The sequence below is a fragment of the Mobula hypostoma genome, chromosome 5, assembly GCF_963921235.1.
Source record: "Mobula hypostoma chromosome 5, sMobHyp1.1, whole genome shotgun sequence".
Lineage (NCBI taxonomy): Eukaryota > Metazoa > Chordata > Chondrichthyes > Myliobatiformes > Myliobatidae > Mobula > Mobula hypostoma.
The window spans coordinates 171,007,474-171,023,170 of NC_086101.1; the positions used below are offsets into that span (position 1 = coordinate 171,007,474).

At 38.6% G+C, this 15,697-nt stretch overlaps 1 protein-coding gene across 5 annotated transcripts in view; it reads right to left on the reverse strand.

Annotated features, from left to right (window-relative positions):
* Positions 1-12,020: 12,020 nt before the first annotated feature.
* The window catches only part of LOC134347176 (storkhead-box protein 2-like), a 332,294-nt gene continuing 328,617 nt past the window's right edge, over positions 12,021-15,697 (reverse strand). For 4 of the 5 annotated variants that reach the window (XM_063049414.1, XM_063049419.1, XM_063049415.1 and 1 more), the window contains one exon: positions 12,021-15,645. In XM_063049414.1, the coding sequence (XP_062905484.1) occupies positions 15,456-15,645 (190 nt within the window). In that variant the 3' untranslated portion in view covers positions 12,021-15,455. The remainder of the gene's footprint in view (positions 15,646-15,697) is intronic. The other variant, XM_063049417.1, reaches the window with a different exon arrangement.

The following is a 15,697-nucleotide window of genomic DNA, read 5'->3' on the forward strand; positions in this document are numbered from 1 at the left end:
GCCTAGTGACTAGAAATATCTTCACCTCACAAGAAGTGGTTGAACCAATGTTGAATACAGTTCGAGTTTAGTCTCCTGCTCTTACACTTTATATGTTGATTACTAAAGGAAAACATTTCTCATGTCGTTAATGACCTTTTCAATTTGTCTTGCTATTTTTAAGAACCTGTAGGCATCCACTCCTTCCGTTCTTCATATCTATTAATATTGGACATCAACATGGTCTTGAGAAACAAATCCAATAACTCGCTCGTTTTCTAGATTCATAACAAATTAAGTCACTTTAATGTTCCTGTACTTCATTTGAAATATGTTCATTTGTATTCCTTGACTATATGTCTATACACATGAACTTTCCAAAATTACATCCTTTCTTAGTTAAAGACCAGACTATAGTTCAATCCTTACCTTTGGTTTTAAAAGTTAGGAAGTAGAAAATCAGCATCCAAATTTTGACATTTCTAACTTCCTTTCAATTTTCCTTGTTGCAACAGCCAACAAGTGGACACTATTTTACACTTTATTAAATTACTTCAAGTTTTTTACTCTGTGGACCTCTCCTTCCACGTTATCTTCATCCGACACATTTCCCAGGGAATATTCTGCTGTGACTATTGCATAAATCAGCCAAGCAGCAACAATGTGTTGCAGTGAAGCAATCTGGAGGAACTTCTGGCAGTCAACTCAAGTTAGTATTGCCATAGCAACGCAACCTCTTAGTACCCATTAAATCTAGGTTGAGGCCAATCGGGAACTCCAGCACATCGCAACTAATATCCATCAAAAGAAAACACGAGGGCAGTCAGACGTGTAAAGTACAAAACAAATTATTCTCACAACACATTGATGTAATTTATCTTCAAGTCCAACAAATTAAGAGGTTTATAAAAAAAATGTTGTGACAGGGATTAAATCTACAGCAAAATATGGATTTATATCTAATAGAAAACTAAATATACACTTCTGGAGCAGTAACAAAATTTGCATTTCCTGAAACATGTTTTTTCTTAAATTTAGTTACTGCCTATTACGCCACTGGCGTTTAGGGCAGCAATGAAGGTCCTCCATCTCTGATGGTGTTCATGGCTTCCTTCATCTTGTCAGTCATTGCCTCTTGGTTTTCACTACTGTCAGTTCAGCAAGTCCCTAATGGAGAATCAGGAATAGCGTTGGTCTCAGATGTCGAGGAATTCTTCATTGCTGTTTCTGTAACAATTTTGATTTACCAGTCAAGAGTTGTTAGCTCTGAGCTGAGTCCCAAACCTACAGGACCAGTGGACCACTCTTATTCTGGCTTCTACCCTTTGACTCCTGCCAACATAGCTCTCAGAGTCATTGAGGCACAGCAAGCCTTCAATCCCAGTGACAAGGTTGTGGTCCTCTTGGAGGTTAAAACAAACAGATAGCCACGTAAGGAGAAGTGGTGTTTCTCATCCCCAGAAACTTATGAGACTCTTAGAGATTTTCAAGTTCAAGTTTAATTATCATTCAACGATACACATGTATACAGCTAAACGAAAGTGTTCCTTGGGGTCAAGGTGCAAAACACAGTGCACACAGTCACAAAATTTTCATCTTAAATGATTTAGTTGCAGAAGCGGAACTGTGAGACCCATGGAGCCGTCATGTTCTGTGCCAAAATGATCTATAGTACTGAGGTAGTCTACTTCTTCCTTCAAGCGCTGATATTAAAGTAAATGCTTGTTATGCTAATAGATGTCTCTGATGGGAAAGATTAACAGATTCAAATGTTTAAAGCGGAAATCAATCTGTTCCTGAAAAAGGAATATAAATTCTCTTTAAAAATCATTGGCTAAGGCAAATTATTACAAGAAGTACAGGAAATATATTTTTTAAAAAGTGGTGGTGAAGGCTGGAAATAATATAGAAGTGATTTAGTGATATCTGAAGTGAGTTTTAGGATACTTGTGTGGTGATTATAACTTGCAAGAGTTGCATTAAACAAGTTGGTGAGCTACAGGCACATTTAACCATGTGGGATTATGTACAGAATTAAGAAATTTAAGAAGGAAAAGTAATACTTAGCTAACCAGTTCATCAAGCCTGCTCCACCATTCATTAAGATCATATCCAATCTCCCACCTTTGTGGAATTTTGCTGCATATCCCTTTATTTTCTTAGTATCTAGAAAGCTATATATCTCTGTTTTAAATTAAGTCAATTGCCGAGTCTTCACAGTTCCGTAGGGTCAAATATTCCACCCCTCAGGGAATGAAATTTCTCCTTTGGGGAAAGAAAATTACCTCAAATGTATCCAGTAATACTAGTGCCTTCTTCATTAAATACTCTAAGAGACAGGCAGTCAGGCCTTGGAATTTATTGACCTTCAATCCCATAAATTACTCCTGTATTATTTCCTAATAAATTTATTTCCTTTGGTTCTTTTCTCTCTCAAGACCGTAAATTCCCTAATGTTTCTGGAAGGTTATTTACATCTTCTTGTATGGAGATAGATCCAAAGTTAAGTTGGTGTGCCATTTCTATGTTGCTCATTATAAATTCCTCATTATTGACTGTATTTATCTTCACATGCTTTTCTCTTCACAGGTCTAACATAAGCTTTCTATGCTCTCTACAAGTTTACTTTTACACTTTATGGGAGTAAACAGATCACAGACTAGATACGGCAAAATTATTTCCCATGGTAGGGGAGTCTAGGACAAGAGCGAACAACTTCAGGATTGAAAGACGTCCATTTAGAACAGAGATGTGGAGAAATTACTTTAGTCAAGGTGGTAAGTCTGTGGAGGCCAGGTCATTGGGTGCATTGAAGGCAGAGATAGATAGGTTCTTGATTAGCCAGGGCATCAAAGGGTATGGGGAGAATGAAGGAGAGCTGGGATGACTAGAAGAATTGGATCAGCCATGATTGAATGGTGGAGCAGACTCGATGGACCGAATGGCTTACTTCTGCTCCTATGTCTTATGGTCTTATCTCCCAGTGGCCACCCATTTTAAGTCCACTTCCCATTCCCATTCTGACATGTCATTCCATGGCCTTCTCCACTGTCATTATAAGACCACACTCAGGTTGGAGGAACAACACCTTACATTCCATCAGGGTAGCCTCCAATCTGATGGCATGAACATTGATTTCTCAAATTCTGGTAATTCCCCCCCACCACTCTCCTTCACCATTCCTATCCCCCTTTCCCTCTCCAAGCCCCATCGCTTCCCTCTGGTGCTCCTTACCCCTTTTCTTTCTTTAAGGGCCTTCAGTCCTCTGCTAACAGACTCCCCCTTCTCCAGCCCTCTATCTCTATCACCAATCAACTTCCCAGATCTTTCCAGCTTTCAAATCCCTTACTCACTCTTCCTTCAGTTAGTCCTGACGAAGGGTCTCGGCCTGAAACGTCGACTGCACCTCTTCCTATAGATGCTGCTTGGCCTGCTGCGTTCACCAGCAACTTTGATGTATGTTCCCAGATCTTTATTCACCCTCCCCCTCCCAGTTTCACCTGTCACCTCGTGTTTCCCCCTCCCCTCCCCCACCTTTTAACTCTACTCCTCATCTTTATTTCTCCGGTCTCGGCCCAAAATGTCAACTGTACTCTTTTCCATAGATGCTGCTTGGCCTGCCGAATTCCTCCAGCATTTTGAGTGTGTCGCTTGGATTGCCAGCATCTGCACTTTTTCTCTTGCTTGTGATTTTCACAATCCATCCTTAATCCACCTACATAACAAGGAACTAATAATTAGGTTGGCGAGCAGGAAGGGGTCAGCGTTGACATCTTTGCATCCTTCTGGTAGCCAGTTTGAGGTGTGACAGTTTCTTGATTGAAAAACAACATTAACTGGGTTTGATTTCTTTGATTAGAGAAATCTGTGGAAGGGTATGACTGAAGGGATATTAAAAAATGGGATTAATGAAACTGGGTGCTGGGTGCTAGATGCTTGCAGTGCTTATGCTGAGCTGCAACGTCATTTTTTGTGTTGTATATCTCTGAAAAGGTGTCCTATAGGAAAGGCAGTTGTTTTATAATGGACCAAAGGGCCTGTACTGAGCTGTACTGTTCTATATTTTGTAGCTCTGGTGATAAGTGTTCAATACTTCCATCCCATGCTGTTTGCGTGAAGTTTGCACGTTCTCTCCGTGATTGTGTGGGTTTCCTTTGTGTGCTTCAGTTGCAGTGTCAGAATTAGAATCAGTATCAGGTTTCATATCATTGACGTATGTCATGAAATTTGTGCTTATGTGGCAGCAGTACATTGCAATACATTAAAAACTCTAAGTTACAATAAAGGCATTCGTTAGTCTTGCGAGACCATGGATCCGTGCCTGGAAAGTCTTCACTCTCCAGGGTGCAGGCCTGGGCAAGGTTGTATGGAAGACCAGCAGTTGCCCATGCTGCAAGTCTCCCTTCTCACACGACACCAATGTTGTCCAAGGGAAGGGCATTAGGACCCATATAGCTTACAATAAGAAATATATAAAAATATACTAAATTAAATAAGTGCAAAATGAGAGCAAAATTAGGGAGGTAGTGTTCATCGATTGGTTCAATGTCAATTCAGAAATCTGATGTTGGAGGGGAAGAAGCTGTCCCTAAAATGTTGAGTGTGTCTTCAGGCTCCTGTACCTCCTCTTTGATGGTAGCAACAAGAAGACAGAATGTCCTGGGGGTCCTTAATGATGATGCCACTTTTTGAGGCAACTGATTCTTCGATCTCCCAAAGGAAATGGTTATCAGGCTAATTTGCTGCTGAAAATGTCTCCTAGACAGTTGATTCTAAATGAGAAACCAATAATGATATCCTTGAAGACAGGGTATTAAAAACACAATTAAATATGTAGGTTTAAAGTGGATTTGGGGGATTATAAGGATTAGGAATTCCGAGTTCAGGGAAGTAATTCCTGAACATTAGTCTTAGGTGTAATCATATTGAATCAATGACGGAAATACAGTAGACACATTACATTTTCTTTGGGGATTTGTCTGCAGTTTTAACAACATATCCACATATGATAGGCTCAATGATGGGAAAGGGGAAGGGGAGAAGTCAGATTGAGGTGAGCAGAGAAATTGGAGTGGTGGAGGGATTATATGAAAAGGTACTTTTAAAGTTGGGATTTAGGAATAAGTCTCACATAATAATGTGTTAGAATGAATCTTACAAGGTAAAAAGGCTGGTGTCTGAAGTATTCAGATATCAGTTGCTTTGGTTTCATAACAGACTTCCAATCCAAGTAAAAGATCAACTGTATGACTCCCTCCAGAGGGAATGCTGAAGATCTTCTTCAAGACTATTGTTGCCAGATATCTTGGAGTATATCCAGCTTACTAAAGTACTTTGCACTCATTAGCCAGTACTTAATGAGTTGGAACTTGGAGCTGCTCCATTTTATCTACTCTTGTCTTTCATTATCTATCAAGCATGTTATTCTATCAGCTTTCTAGACCATGGATACTATCTGTCCTGATAAATTGTCTCACTGTTTTAATCACTGAAAAAGATTATTACTTAAAGATATACCCATTCCTATGCCCGGGTAAAATTTTAAGACGTCAAATTCTTCAGCGCTTAAAATTGGCTTTTTATAGTATCACCATAAATCATGACTTGATATTAGTTTCTTTAAATGTAATGCTGACGCACATCTTTGGTATTTCTACTCCCTGCCACAATTTAGGTCAATGCAATTGAGAAGAGCTCTATCTTGTTTCAAAGCATTGTTTCAGTATTATAAATGGGCTGGAATATTGCAATTTTAACAAGGATCTCCACTGTGTTTGAAGAGTCCTTTTGCTTTCCACAAACAATTTTAAAGATAAATAAAAATATTTTCAGATGTCCATTTAAACTTCATTCACACAATGCCACACCACTCATCCAAAAGAGAGAGAGAAGCCAAATTGGAAAAAGTACAAGAAACATATCTATAAGATTGCTCCTCTTTCTCCAGTGTTCCCTGGAATTAAGACCTAACCTGACCAGTCTTTCACCATAGCTCAGCCTCTCCACTCCTGACATCCTTGTAAATCTTTATTGCACTCTTCCAGATTAACCACATTCTCTCTACATCAAAATGACCAAAATCGTACACAGTACTCCAAGTGTGGCCTTACCAACTTAAGCAACTGCAACATAATATTCCAACTCTTAACTCAGTGTACTAATGAAGACCAGGATGTCACATCTCTTTTTCACTGCCCCGTAAACTTGTGACACCACTTTCAATGAATTATGCATTTGTACTCCTGAATCCCCCAGTTCCATTACAGTCCCTAGTCTCCTATTGTTCATAATATAAGTCCTATGCTGGTTTGATTTACCGTGCAATTTAACGTACAATTTCCTTATATTTATTTTGGAGCAAAGGAGGATGAGAGGTGATTTGATAGGGTGGTATAAGATTATAAAGGCATAGATTGAGTGGACAGCCTGTGCCTTTTCCCCAGGGCTACATTGGCTAATAGAAAAAGACATACCTCTCTAAACTGATTAGAGAAAAGTACAGGGAGGATGTCAGATGTTTTTTTACACATAATAAGGTAAGTGCCTGGAATACACCACCAAGCGTGGTGGTAGAGGCTGATATACTGGGGACATTTAAGATACTCTAAAATAGGCTCATGGATTAATGAAAAAGGAGGGTTCTAGGCTGTGTAGGAGGGAAAAGTTAGATTGGTAGCGGAGTAAATGAAAAGATCAGCACAACATTGTGGATGAAACGGCCTGTACTATTTTGTAACATAACTAATGAATTTCCAGCATCTGCAGATTTTCTTGTGTTTGTGTACTATTTTGTACTGTTCTATGTTCAACTACCTTGTATGCCTATGGGCCTCGTTTGCAGACTTCTGAAAATGTTATGTAGTGTGGCACCCAGTGGCCTAGAGCTAGAATATACAGTATATCACCTTGTAATTTCACAAGTTGCCCACATGACGCAAGCACAATTTTGGTCTCAAAATAATGTTTGAAATGTTTACATCAACAACTTCTGCTAATTAGGACTTCTCATAAAAATAATGGTTTACACAATGTAAAAATATGCATTGTTGAATACTAATACATTAAGTTTTCTTTTGTATATGTTAATGACTGTTAAGATTATTAGCAAGATGCTGAAGGAACTCAGGTCTGGCTTCATGTGTGGAGAGAAATGGATGGTTGATGTTTCAGGATGAAATTCTTCATCTGGACTGATGAAGGTCTCCACTAGAAACACTGCCCATTTCCCTCCACAGATGCTGCCTGACCTGCGGAATTCCTCCGGCATCTTGTTTGCTGCTCCGGATTCCAGCATTTGCACAATCTTATGTCTCTTTATTAAACTTCATTCTTTCAGTCTTGATTTTTTTGTTTAAGTGTAGAGCAGGGGTTTCCAGACTGGGTGATGTCACTCCCTTGGAGGTGGTGCGAGTTTCTAAAGGGGAGCTCGGTAGCAAGGGAGAGCTGAGGGATTACAGGCTTAGTTTAAGAAATGGATTTCTCACTATAAGCATTTGATCCTCAGTGCCTCATAATGATCACATAATCTCATCTCTTGCTACTCCACTGTTCTAAGACATTGCTTGAAGCACATTATAGTTGATGAAAAGCAATGAGACAATTTTGTATTTGGCATATCCTGAGGAATCTGGACTGAAGAAATTGTGTTATTTCTGGGTGTGGCCCACATATTATTGTCATTCACTACTGTAGTACAGAGTTAGCTAGCATGATTCCCATACTCTAATCATACACTGATGCATTTCCTGAGAGTTAGGGTATGGCATTCAATTGGGTAAAGTTTAGAATCTTCCCTTTCGATTGATTTATACTTTATTGTCACCAAACAATTGGTACTAGAACGTACAATCATCACAGCGATATTTGATTCTGCGCTTCCCACTCCCTGGATTACAAATATTAAAAATAGTAAAAATTAGTAAATGTTAAAAATTTAAACTATAAATTATAAATAGAAAATAGAAAAATGGAAAGTAAGGTAGCGCAAAAAAACCGAGAGGCAGGTCCAGACATTTGGAGGGTACTTAGGGTACGGCCCAGATCCGGGTCAGGATCCGTTCAGCAGTCTTATCACAGTTGGAAAGAAGGTGTTCCCAAATCTGGCTGTATGAGTCTTCAAGCTCCTGAGCCTTCTCCCGGAGGGAAGAGGGACGAAAAGTGTGTTGGCTGGGTGGGTCGTGTCCTTGATTATCCTGGCAGCACTGCTCCGACAGCGTGCGGTGTAAAGTGAGTCCACGGACGGCAGATTGGTTTGTGTGATGCATTTTGACTGCATTTCTCTAGCCCACAGCCCAACTGAGATATCACTACCCTGCTTTATGAACCTTCAGGCAGAGAGTTAAGCTTTGCCTGAGCTATGTGAATTCATAACTTTCCCCTTTATTGATCACAGTATGGACTTTAAAAAATAGGTGATTAACTGTGGTCATGAATCTCCAGTGAAAATGGCAGAAGCAGACCAAACAAGAGGAGTGTAGACAGGATAGTGTGGAGTATCTAAAATATAGATTTATACCATCACCAAGCAGTCAATGTGTCTGTTGTGTGAAAAAGCTTTTTTTCAAATGAGGTAATGAAACCGTCCTGGCTCCTTGGACATTATCAGAGAGAATACACTCTGCTAAAGCAAACAAGAACTTGGCTTATGTTCAATCACTATGTGAAAACTTTCAAAAATGGAACACACTTCAAAACATATTTGCTAGCACTTCACTACAAAACAGTGATGGTCTGTGTGATTCATACATTGCATTGTTCATTGACAAATCTGGAAAGCCCCATGCAATTGGAGAACTGATCCTGCCAGTAGTAAGGGAGGTTCTAAGTAGTTTTGCTTATCACCAGACCAAATAATTAAAGCAATTCCTGTTGGCAATAACTCAATTCAAAGACAAATAGATGAAATGTCAGAATGTGAAAGAAACATTGTGCAACATACTTAAGACAACAAAATTTGCTCTGCACTTGGATGAGTCAGCTTTGCCAGGCAATAAATCATTGCTTCCTGTTTATGTGCATTTCATAAAAGATGAAAGCATGGCTTGAGTTGTTATTTGTAAGGGGAATAGAAATAGACACGAAGGAGGTGTCAATATTTTGCGTTGTTGAGATATTTTTCAGAGGACTTTCCACTCACCAACATCCTTGCTTGTGCAACAGATGGGGCAACATCAATGATAGGATGCCACTATAGGGTTATTACTTCCTTGAGAAAAGCTACCTGACGTATTCACCATTCATTGTGTAATTCCAGAAAACATCTTGTTGCAAAAACATAAAGCGATCAGCTACACAAATCATTAAATACTGTTATCAGAGCACTAAATAAAATCATGCCCCATGCTCTCAATTCTCAAACTATTTTGAGTGCTTTGTCTTGAGAACGATGAACAGTTTGAATGCCTTTTGTTGCATACAGAAAGTCAGATGGCTCTCAAAAGATGTTTCTGTGTGTTTTTTGAAACTGGAAATATCTTTGAAGACAGGAGTACTTCATTCAGTAATCAAGTCAAGAACATTAGGCATGGCATTGCTTACCTGTCAGAATTGTTTGTAAAGTTTAATAAAATCAATCTTCAGTTGCAAGGGAATGATATGAACCTTATCAAAGTCAAATCAATCGTCTCCACATTTCCGTCCAAGTTAACCCTACTTAAGTGCAACATTGGCTGTTGAGATCTTTTCCAATTTCTGAGCCTGTCTGTGTTGGAAGAGAAAGAAAGACAACCAGATGATGATCTTCAGTTATACTGTGCCCACCTGGGTGAGCTGCATAAAGACATGTTAGAGTGATTCCAGGATCTTCCCTCAATACAACTTCCAGATTGGCTAATAATCCATTTGAGAACACTTGCAATGAGGAATTAACAGGAAGAATGGAAGAACTGATCTCACTAGAAAATGACTTTGAGCTGAAGCTGAAGTTCCATAATCGGATCAAGACTTCTGGTTGTAGAAAGAAATCTCTAAATGCTATCCTGCACTGTGGAAAAAGGTCAAGCTCTTCTTTATTGCCTTTCCAACATTACATTTAGTGGAGTGTTGTTTCAGTGCAGTTGCCCAACTTCTTTGATGGCACAAAACAGAAGGCAAGTTACTGAAAGTGGGGGTCCCAGACGCTTTCTGAGTGTCATTCAGCCTCATGTTGAGAAGCTGATACAACAGCATCAAGCCCATCCACCTCATTGAAAGGTGCAAAAGCAATCAAATAGTGAACAGTTGGACTAGTAATGTACACTCTAAAACTGTTAATGAAAATTTTTTACTGTAATTAAATAAATAATTGTATTTGTAGCTTTAAATAGGTTAGATTTTTTTTTGCAATTATTTGTCACTGATTTGAATTTGCAGTTCCCAGTTTTGTTCACTGTACATTGTAAATCAAAGTTCTTCATAGGCTGTAAAGGGAGAGGGAAGCACTGGAGATGTGACCTGGGAGCCAAGGGGATGCTAATGCAAAAACGTTTGAGCAATAGGACTCAATTCTGCTTATGCTGGAAGTTGCAATTCGCCACAACTTCTACCATCTTCAATGGGATCCTACCACCAAACATATCTTTACCTTCCCCCTCCCACTCTCTGCAAGGATCGCTCAGTGATTTTCTTGTCCATTCACCTCCTTACCACCATTCAGGGCTCCAAACAATCCTTCCAGGTGAAGGAACATTTCACCTCCGAGTTTCTCAGGGTCATCTACTGTTTCATTGGGACCCAATGTAGCTTGGGACTACTTTGTCAAGCACTTTTGCTCTATGCCGCAACAAGCAAGATTTTCCTGTAGCCAACCATTTAAATTCCAATCCCCATTCCCATTTCAACATGTCAGCCCACGGTCTCCTCAACTGCTATGATGAGGCCGCTTTCAGGTTGGAGAAACACTTCATATTCCACATGGGTAGCCTCCAACCTGGTAGCATGAACATCTATTTCTGTAACCTCTGGTAATTTTGCCCCCACCACCCCCTTTTTCCATTCCTGCATTCTGGGTCCTCTTACCCCTTTTCTTCTCCTCACCTATCTCCTCCTTCTGGTGCCCCTCCTCCTTCCCTTTCTTTCATGGTCCACTCCCTTCTTCTATCAGTTTCCTCTTTCTTCATCCCTATACCTTTTCCACCTATCTCCTCCCAGCTTGTACTCCTTCTCTCTCCACCATCCCTCGTTATTCTAGCCCTTTCCCCCTTCCTTTCAAATCCTGATGAAGAGTCTTGCCAAAGTCAACTCTTTATTCCCTTCTATTGATGCTGCCTGACCTGCTGAGTTCCTCTAGCAGATTTTGTGTTAGTCTAAATTCTGTTTTTTTTTAAATTCCCAAGTTACATTTACTTTGTTCAATCAGTTGAACTGATGGAAGACTTTCCTTTGGTTTCTAGTACTTTCTAAACTCAGTAGCTTTCTTTTCATTACTTATCAACGTCTTAGTGAGGAAAAATTCCATTTTTTTAAAAAGAAGCTATCTGAATAAAACTGAAAGGATTATGAGATTAGGTTTTCTTGTGTTGTTTTAGAAATTGTTTTAAGCTAAGTAGAGTTCAACAAAATGAGAAGCACTAATATCAGAAATAGAAACAATTCAGGTAGAATTCCAGTTTACTTGATGGATTGGTATTATGGAGCGTAATTGTCTAAAACTATGAAATTTGAAGCCGAACAATTATCAGCACATCGCCATGGTGGTTGGCACAATGCTTTAAAGTACCAGTGACACAGGTTCATTCCGACGCTGCCTTTAAGTTTATACATTCTCCCTGTGATCACGTGGGTTTCCTCCCACAGTTCAAAGACATACCAGTAGGTAGGTTAATTGGTCCTCGTAAACTGTCCCATGATTAAGCTAGGGCTAAATTGGGGGTTGCTGGGCAACGTGGTTCGAAGGGCCAGAAGGGTCTCTTCTGCACTGTATCTCATTAAATAAATAAGTGAAATTTACAGTGATTGCGTGGTGTGATTAGAGCAATAACAAGTTCACATGGGAACTTTTCATTTATAAACCAGGGCAAAACTGACACAAATACGTAAAGAAAATACAAGAATGGGAAGTAAGATTTTTAGATCAGGCGTAGTCAAATTTTAATTAAAGATTAAAAGAGAAGTTTAATTAAAGATTGCAGGAAATCAAATGTTACTATTTTATGAAAAAGGCAAAAATTTGTAAAATGTTAAAGAAACATGTTATTTAATGGCTTTAAAGTAAATAACACAATCCCAAAGGGGAAATCCACACAAACTACAATAGTAACAACAGAAATACATTTCACATAAAGGGACTTTTAAATAAGGAACATTAAAAAAATCCCTGTTTACAATTTTTCAAGTTATTGTACTAAGCATTACATCTAAACACATCATTTTACAGTATAATACACTTACAAAACAAGCTTATTATATTGTACTGTAACATAATCCAGTAATGTTAGGGAAGACATTCCATGAACTAAAGTTTGGTAAGAAATTGTTTTACAATATATAAACACATCTATCTGGATGACCAACTGCAACCAGAGAGATTTTTTAAAATGCTTTTCTTTTTGTTATTTTTAATCAGTGCAAACGTATTTATACAAGGCAGTCTCGGCTGCTGTACTCCTTTCTGCTTGAAGAAAAAAGCTGTTTGCATTTATAATCATTAAGTTCATACTATACTTATAATTCATTCATTCACCCACAAAGACAAAAGTAATCTGTACTCCTTCCAAATTAAACTTTAAAAATAGACCAACCTTTGACACCATCTCCTCATTATGGTTTCTATTTTTTTAATGCTTCGATGTGTTTCAAAACAAGACCATGAACTTAAATGAATATTGTATGGAAGTCAACTCAGTTTGGAACCCACACTTCCAGGAGTTAAAGCACCAGCATTAAAAATTCAGAAGCAATCGTCTGGTGAGAGCTTAGTTATGAGATGGTAACAGAGATAGAAAGAGTGGTCGGGGAAGGGAAGATGCAAGAAAAGGAAGGCATGCTATGTTGCAGTCTCCATTACCATTTCATAAAAGCTATGGAGGTAGTTATGTGCAATAATGAACAATATCTTAACTAGAGTGAAGAAAAAGGTTTGTGTTACATACATTAAAGTTCATTTCAGATCTAGCACTGCATATAAATTTCATGTATCTCTTCAGCAATGTCTTGTTGTGATCTTATCATGAATGGTAACAGATCAGGCACACATGTTATTAACATATATACATTCTATATTAAAAATTGCTCATTCCCTAAAGTTGTGTTTATAGCAACAACTTAAAAACAAATTTCACTTTTTGTTTTATTGTTATAATTTCCAGTTGAACCAAATGAGAGGGGAGATATCTATAGACCAGGGGTTCCCAACCTTTTTATGTGAACCAATACCATCAGGCAAGGGGATCGTGGACCCTAGATTGGGAACCCCTGCTATAAGCTAATATCTCACTACTCTTATTGCCTTGAACACTTTTATGCCTGATTTATGTGTTTATAATATCACAGATATTACGTGATTTGGGTGTACAAGAAATAGTGACACAATTCCAAGAGATTAAAAATGTTGCAAGATCTTCTCTTTTGCAAAGCGCCCTCTCCCATCTGCTGTAGGACAAGGCCCGCAAAATAGACGATGAGAGCAAAGGCAGTTTTATTGAAGACACAGGACTAGAAGGCTGGATTCAGTTTGAAGCATGTGAGAGGCTGAGACACAATCTGCTGCTCTGGGGCATAAAAGCAATAATATGATAGAACATGAATCATTTAATGGCACCACAGAACACAAAGAGAGTCACAAATGTAAACACATACCTGCGGCTGTGCCAGTATTGGTGTTAATAGCAAACATAAAATCAGGCTACATGTGCCATCATGTGACAAACAATCTTCTAATACCTCCTTATCATTAATGTGGCATCAAGGCATTCGTTTTCTTTACAAGTGTCTGCAACTCATTTAATTACAAAGCAATAAATGGCTGCAGGTCTCAAACTACCATCCAAGAATGGTAAGGTTCTGTCTATAAAACAAGTGTATACACTCAGTGTCCACTTTAATAGGTACACCTGAACATTAATACAAAATATCTAATCAGCCAATTATGTGGTAGCAACTCAAGGCATAAAAGCATGCAGACATGGTGAAGAGGTTCAGTTGTTGTTCAGATCAAAGATCAGAATGGGGAAGAAATGTGATCTAAATGACTGTCTGTGGAATTGATAGTTGGTGCCAGACAGGGTGGATTGAGTATCTCGAAACTCTTGATCTCCTGGGATTTCCACGCACAACTGTCTCTAGTATTTACAGAGAATGGAGCATAAACAAAAAAAAAAATGAGAGATCAGAGGCGAATGGCCAGACTGGTTCAAGCTGACAGGAAGGCAACAATAACTTAAATAACCACACATTACAACAGTGGTGTGCAGAAGAGCATCCTTTAACACACAAAATGTCAAATCTTGAAGTGGATGGGCTAAAGTAGCAGAAGACCACACCAAGTTTCACTCCTGTACCTAATAAAGAGGCCGCTGAGTGTATTTTAAGCATGAAAAATAATTAATATAGGTGGTGGCAACATAATATTGGGGCACAGGTGAGGTTAGTGTTGCTCGAACTTTGACCCTTGTAGAGATCGAAATGCCTCAAATGTACTGTTTTGTATCTTATTCTGTGCATGCAAAATAAAATATTTTTTGTTCAATCTGGAGAGATGCTTATTCAGCAGCATTTTCTCTGAAGCATATTTATTTGTACAAGAAAATAATGCACATCAAGTTCACATATATTGGTGAAGATTTACAGCAACTGTAAAACTTGTAGCAACATTACTGTTGTTCTATATGGTTAGCTTTAAACAACTTCAATAGTGATTTATATGTACAGTAACACAACCAGATGTATAACCTTGTACAGTAAAAAATGAGACATTATTTTATCTTTTAATAGTGCAACATATATCTGTTGGTACCACACAACTATTATTAACAATAACATTTATTGGAAATAACTGACCATAGAGTTGAAGATAATATCTTCAGTGTGTAAGACTGTCACATAGGTGCTCATCCAGATTTAACACAGCTACTGGTTTCGCAAAAATCACTGAGGAAATATTTTGCTGGCTTGATAATGTTCTAAAGAAGATTATTTCTAAAAATGAAGTTTTGATAGAATATCATCAAGAACCCAAAGCCAAGAAGTGCAAAACAGTTTGTGCTTTTTTTTTCTTCTTTACCAAAATCACAATGGACGTTTCATGCAGTATGATGTAGGCGAATGCCATGCAGTAAGATGCATTACCCACTCAATACCTAAAGGATGAAGAAGTAAAATTAATAAGTACTCATGGAAACAAAAGAGTTCCAAGTCATAGAAATGGCTTCTACATGCAGTTTGCACAGCCTCTATAATGTACGAGCATGCTCAATGTGTATCAAATAACAGTTGAAGTGCAGGTGTGTGATTGCCAAGGGTGTAGTACAGAATCTGTCACTAACATCTACTACTGACAGCACTCAAACACTGGTAACAGAAGCTAGACACTTCGCAGGCTTCTGCAGTTTCTCAGGTTCACTTGGTGCAGGATCTGCGGTTGTTCGGAAACTGAATTCAGACGTGCCTCCATGTCCCGGACTAAGAGTGGGGTTCTGATGTCTGTTGCTGTCTAATATGCTTGAGGTGTTAGAGGCCAGACTTTCACGAGTACTGAAAGACACCATGGATGGAAAAACATTAATGCTCCCACACACTAATGTCA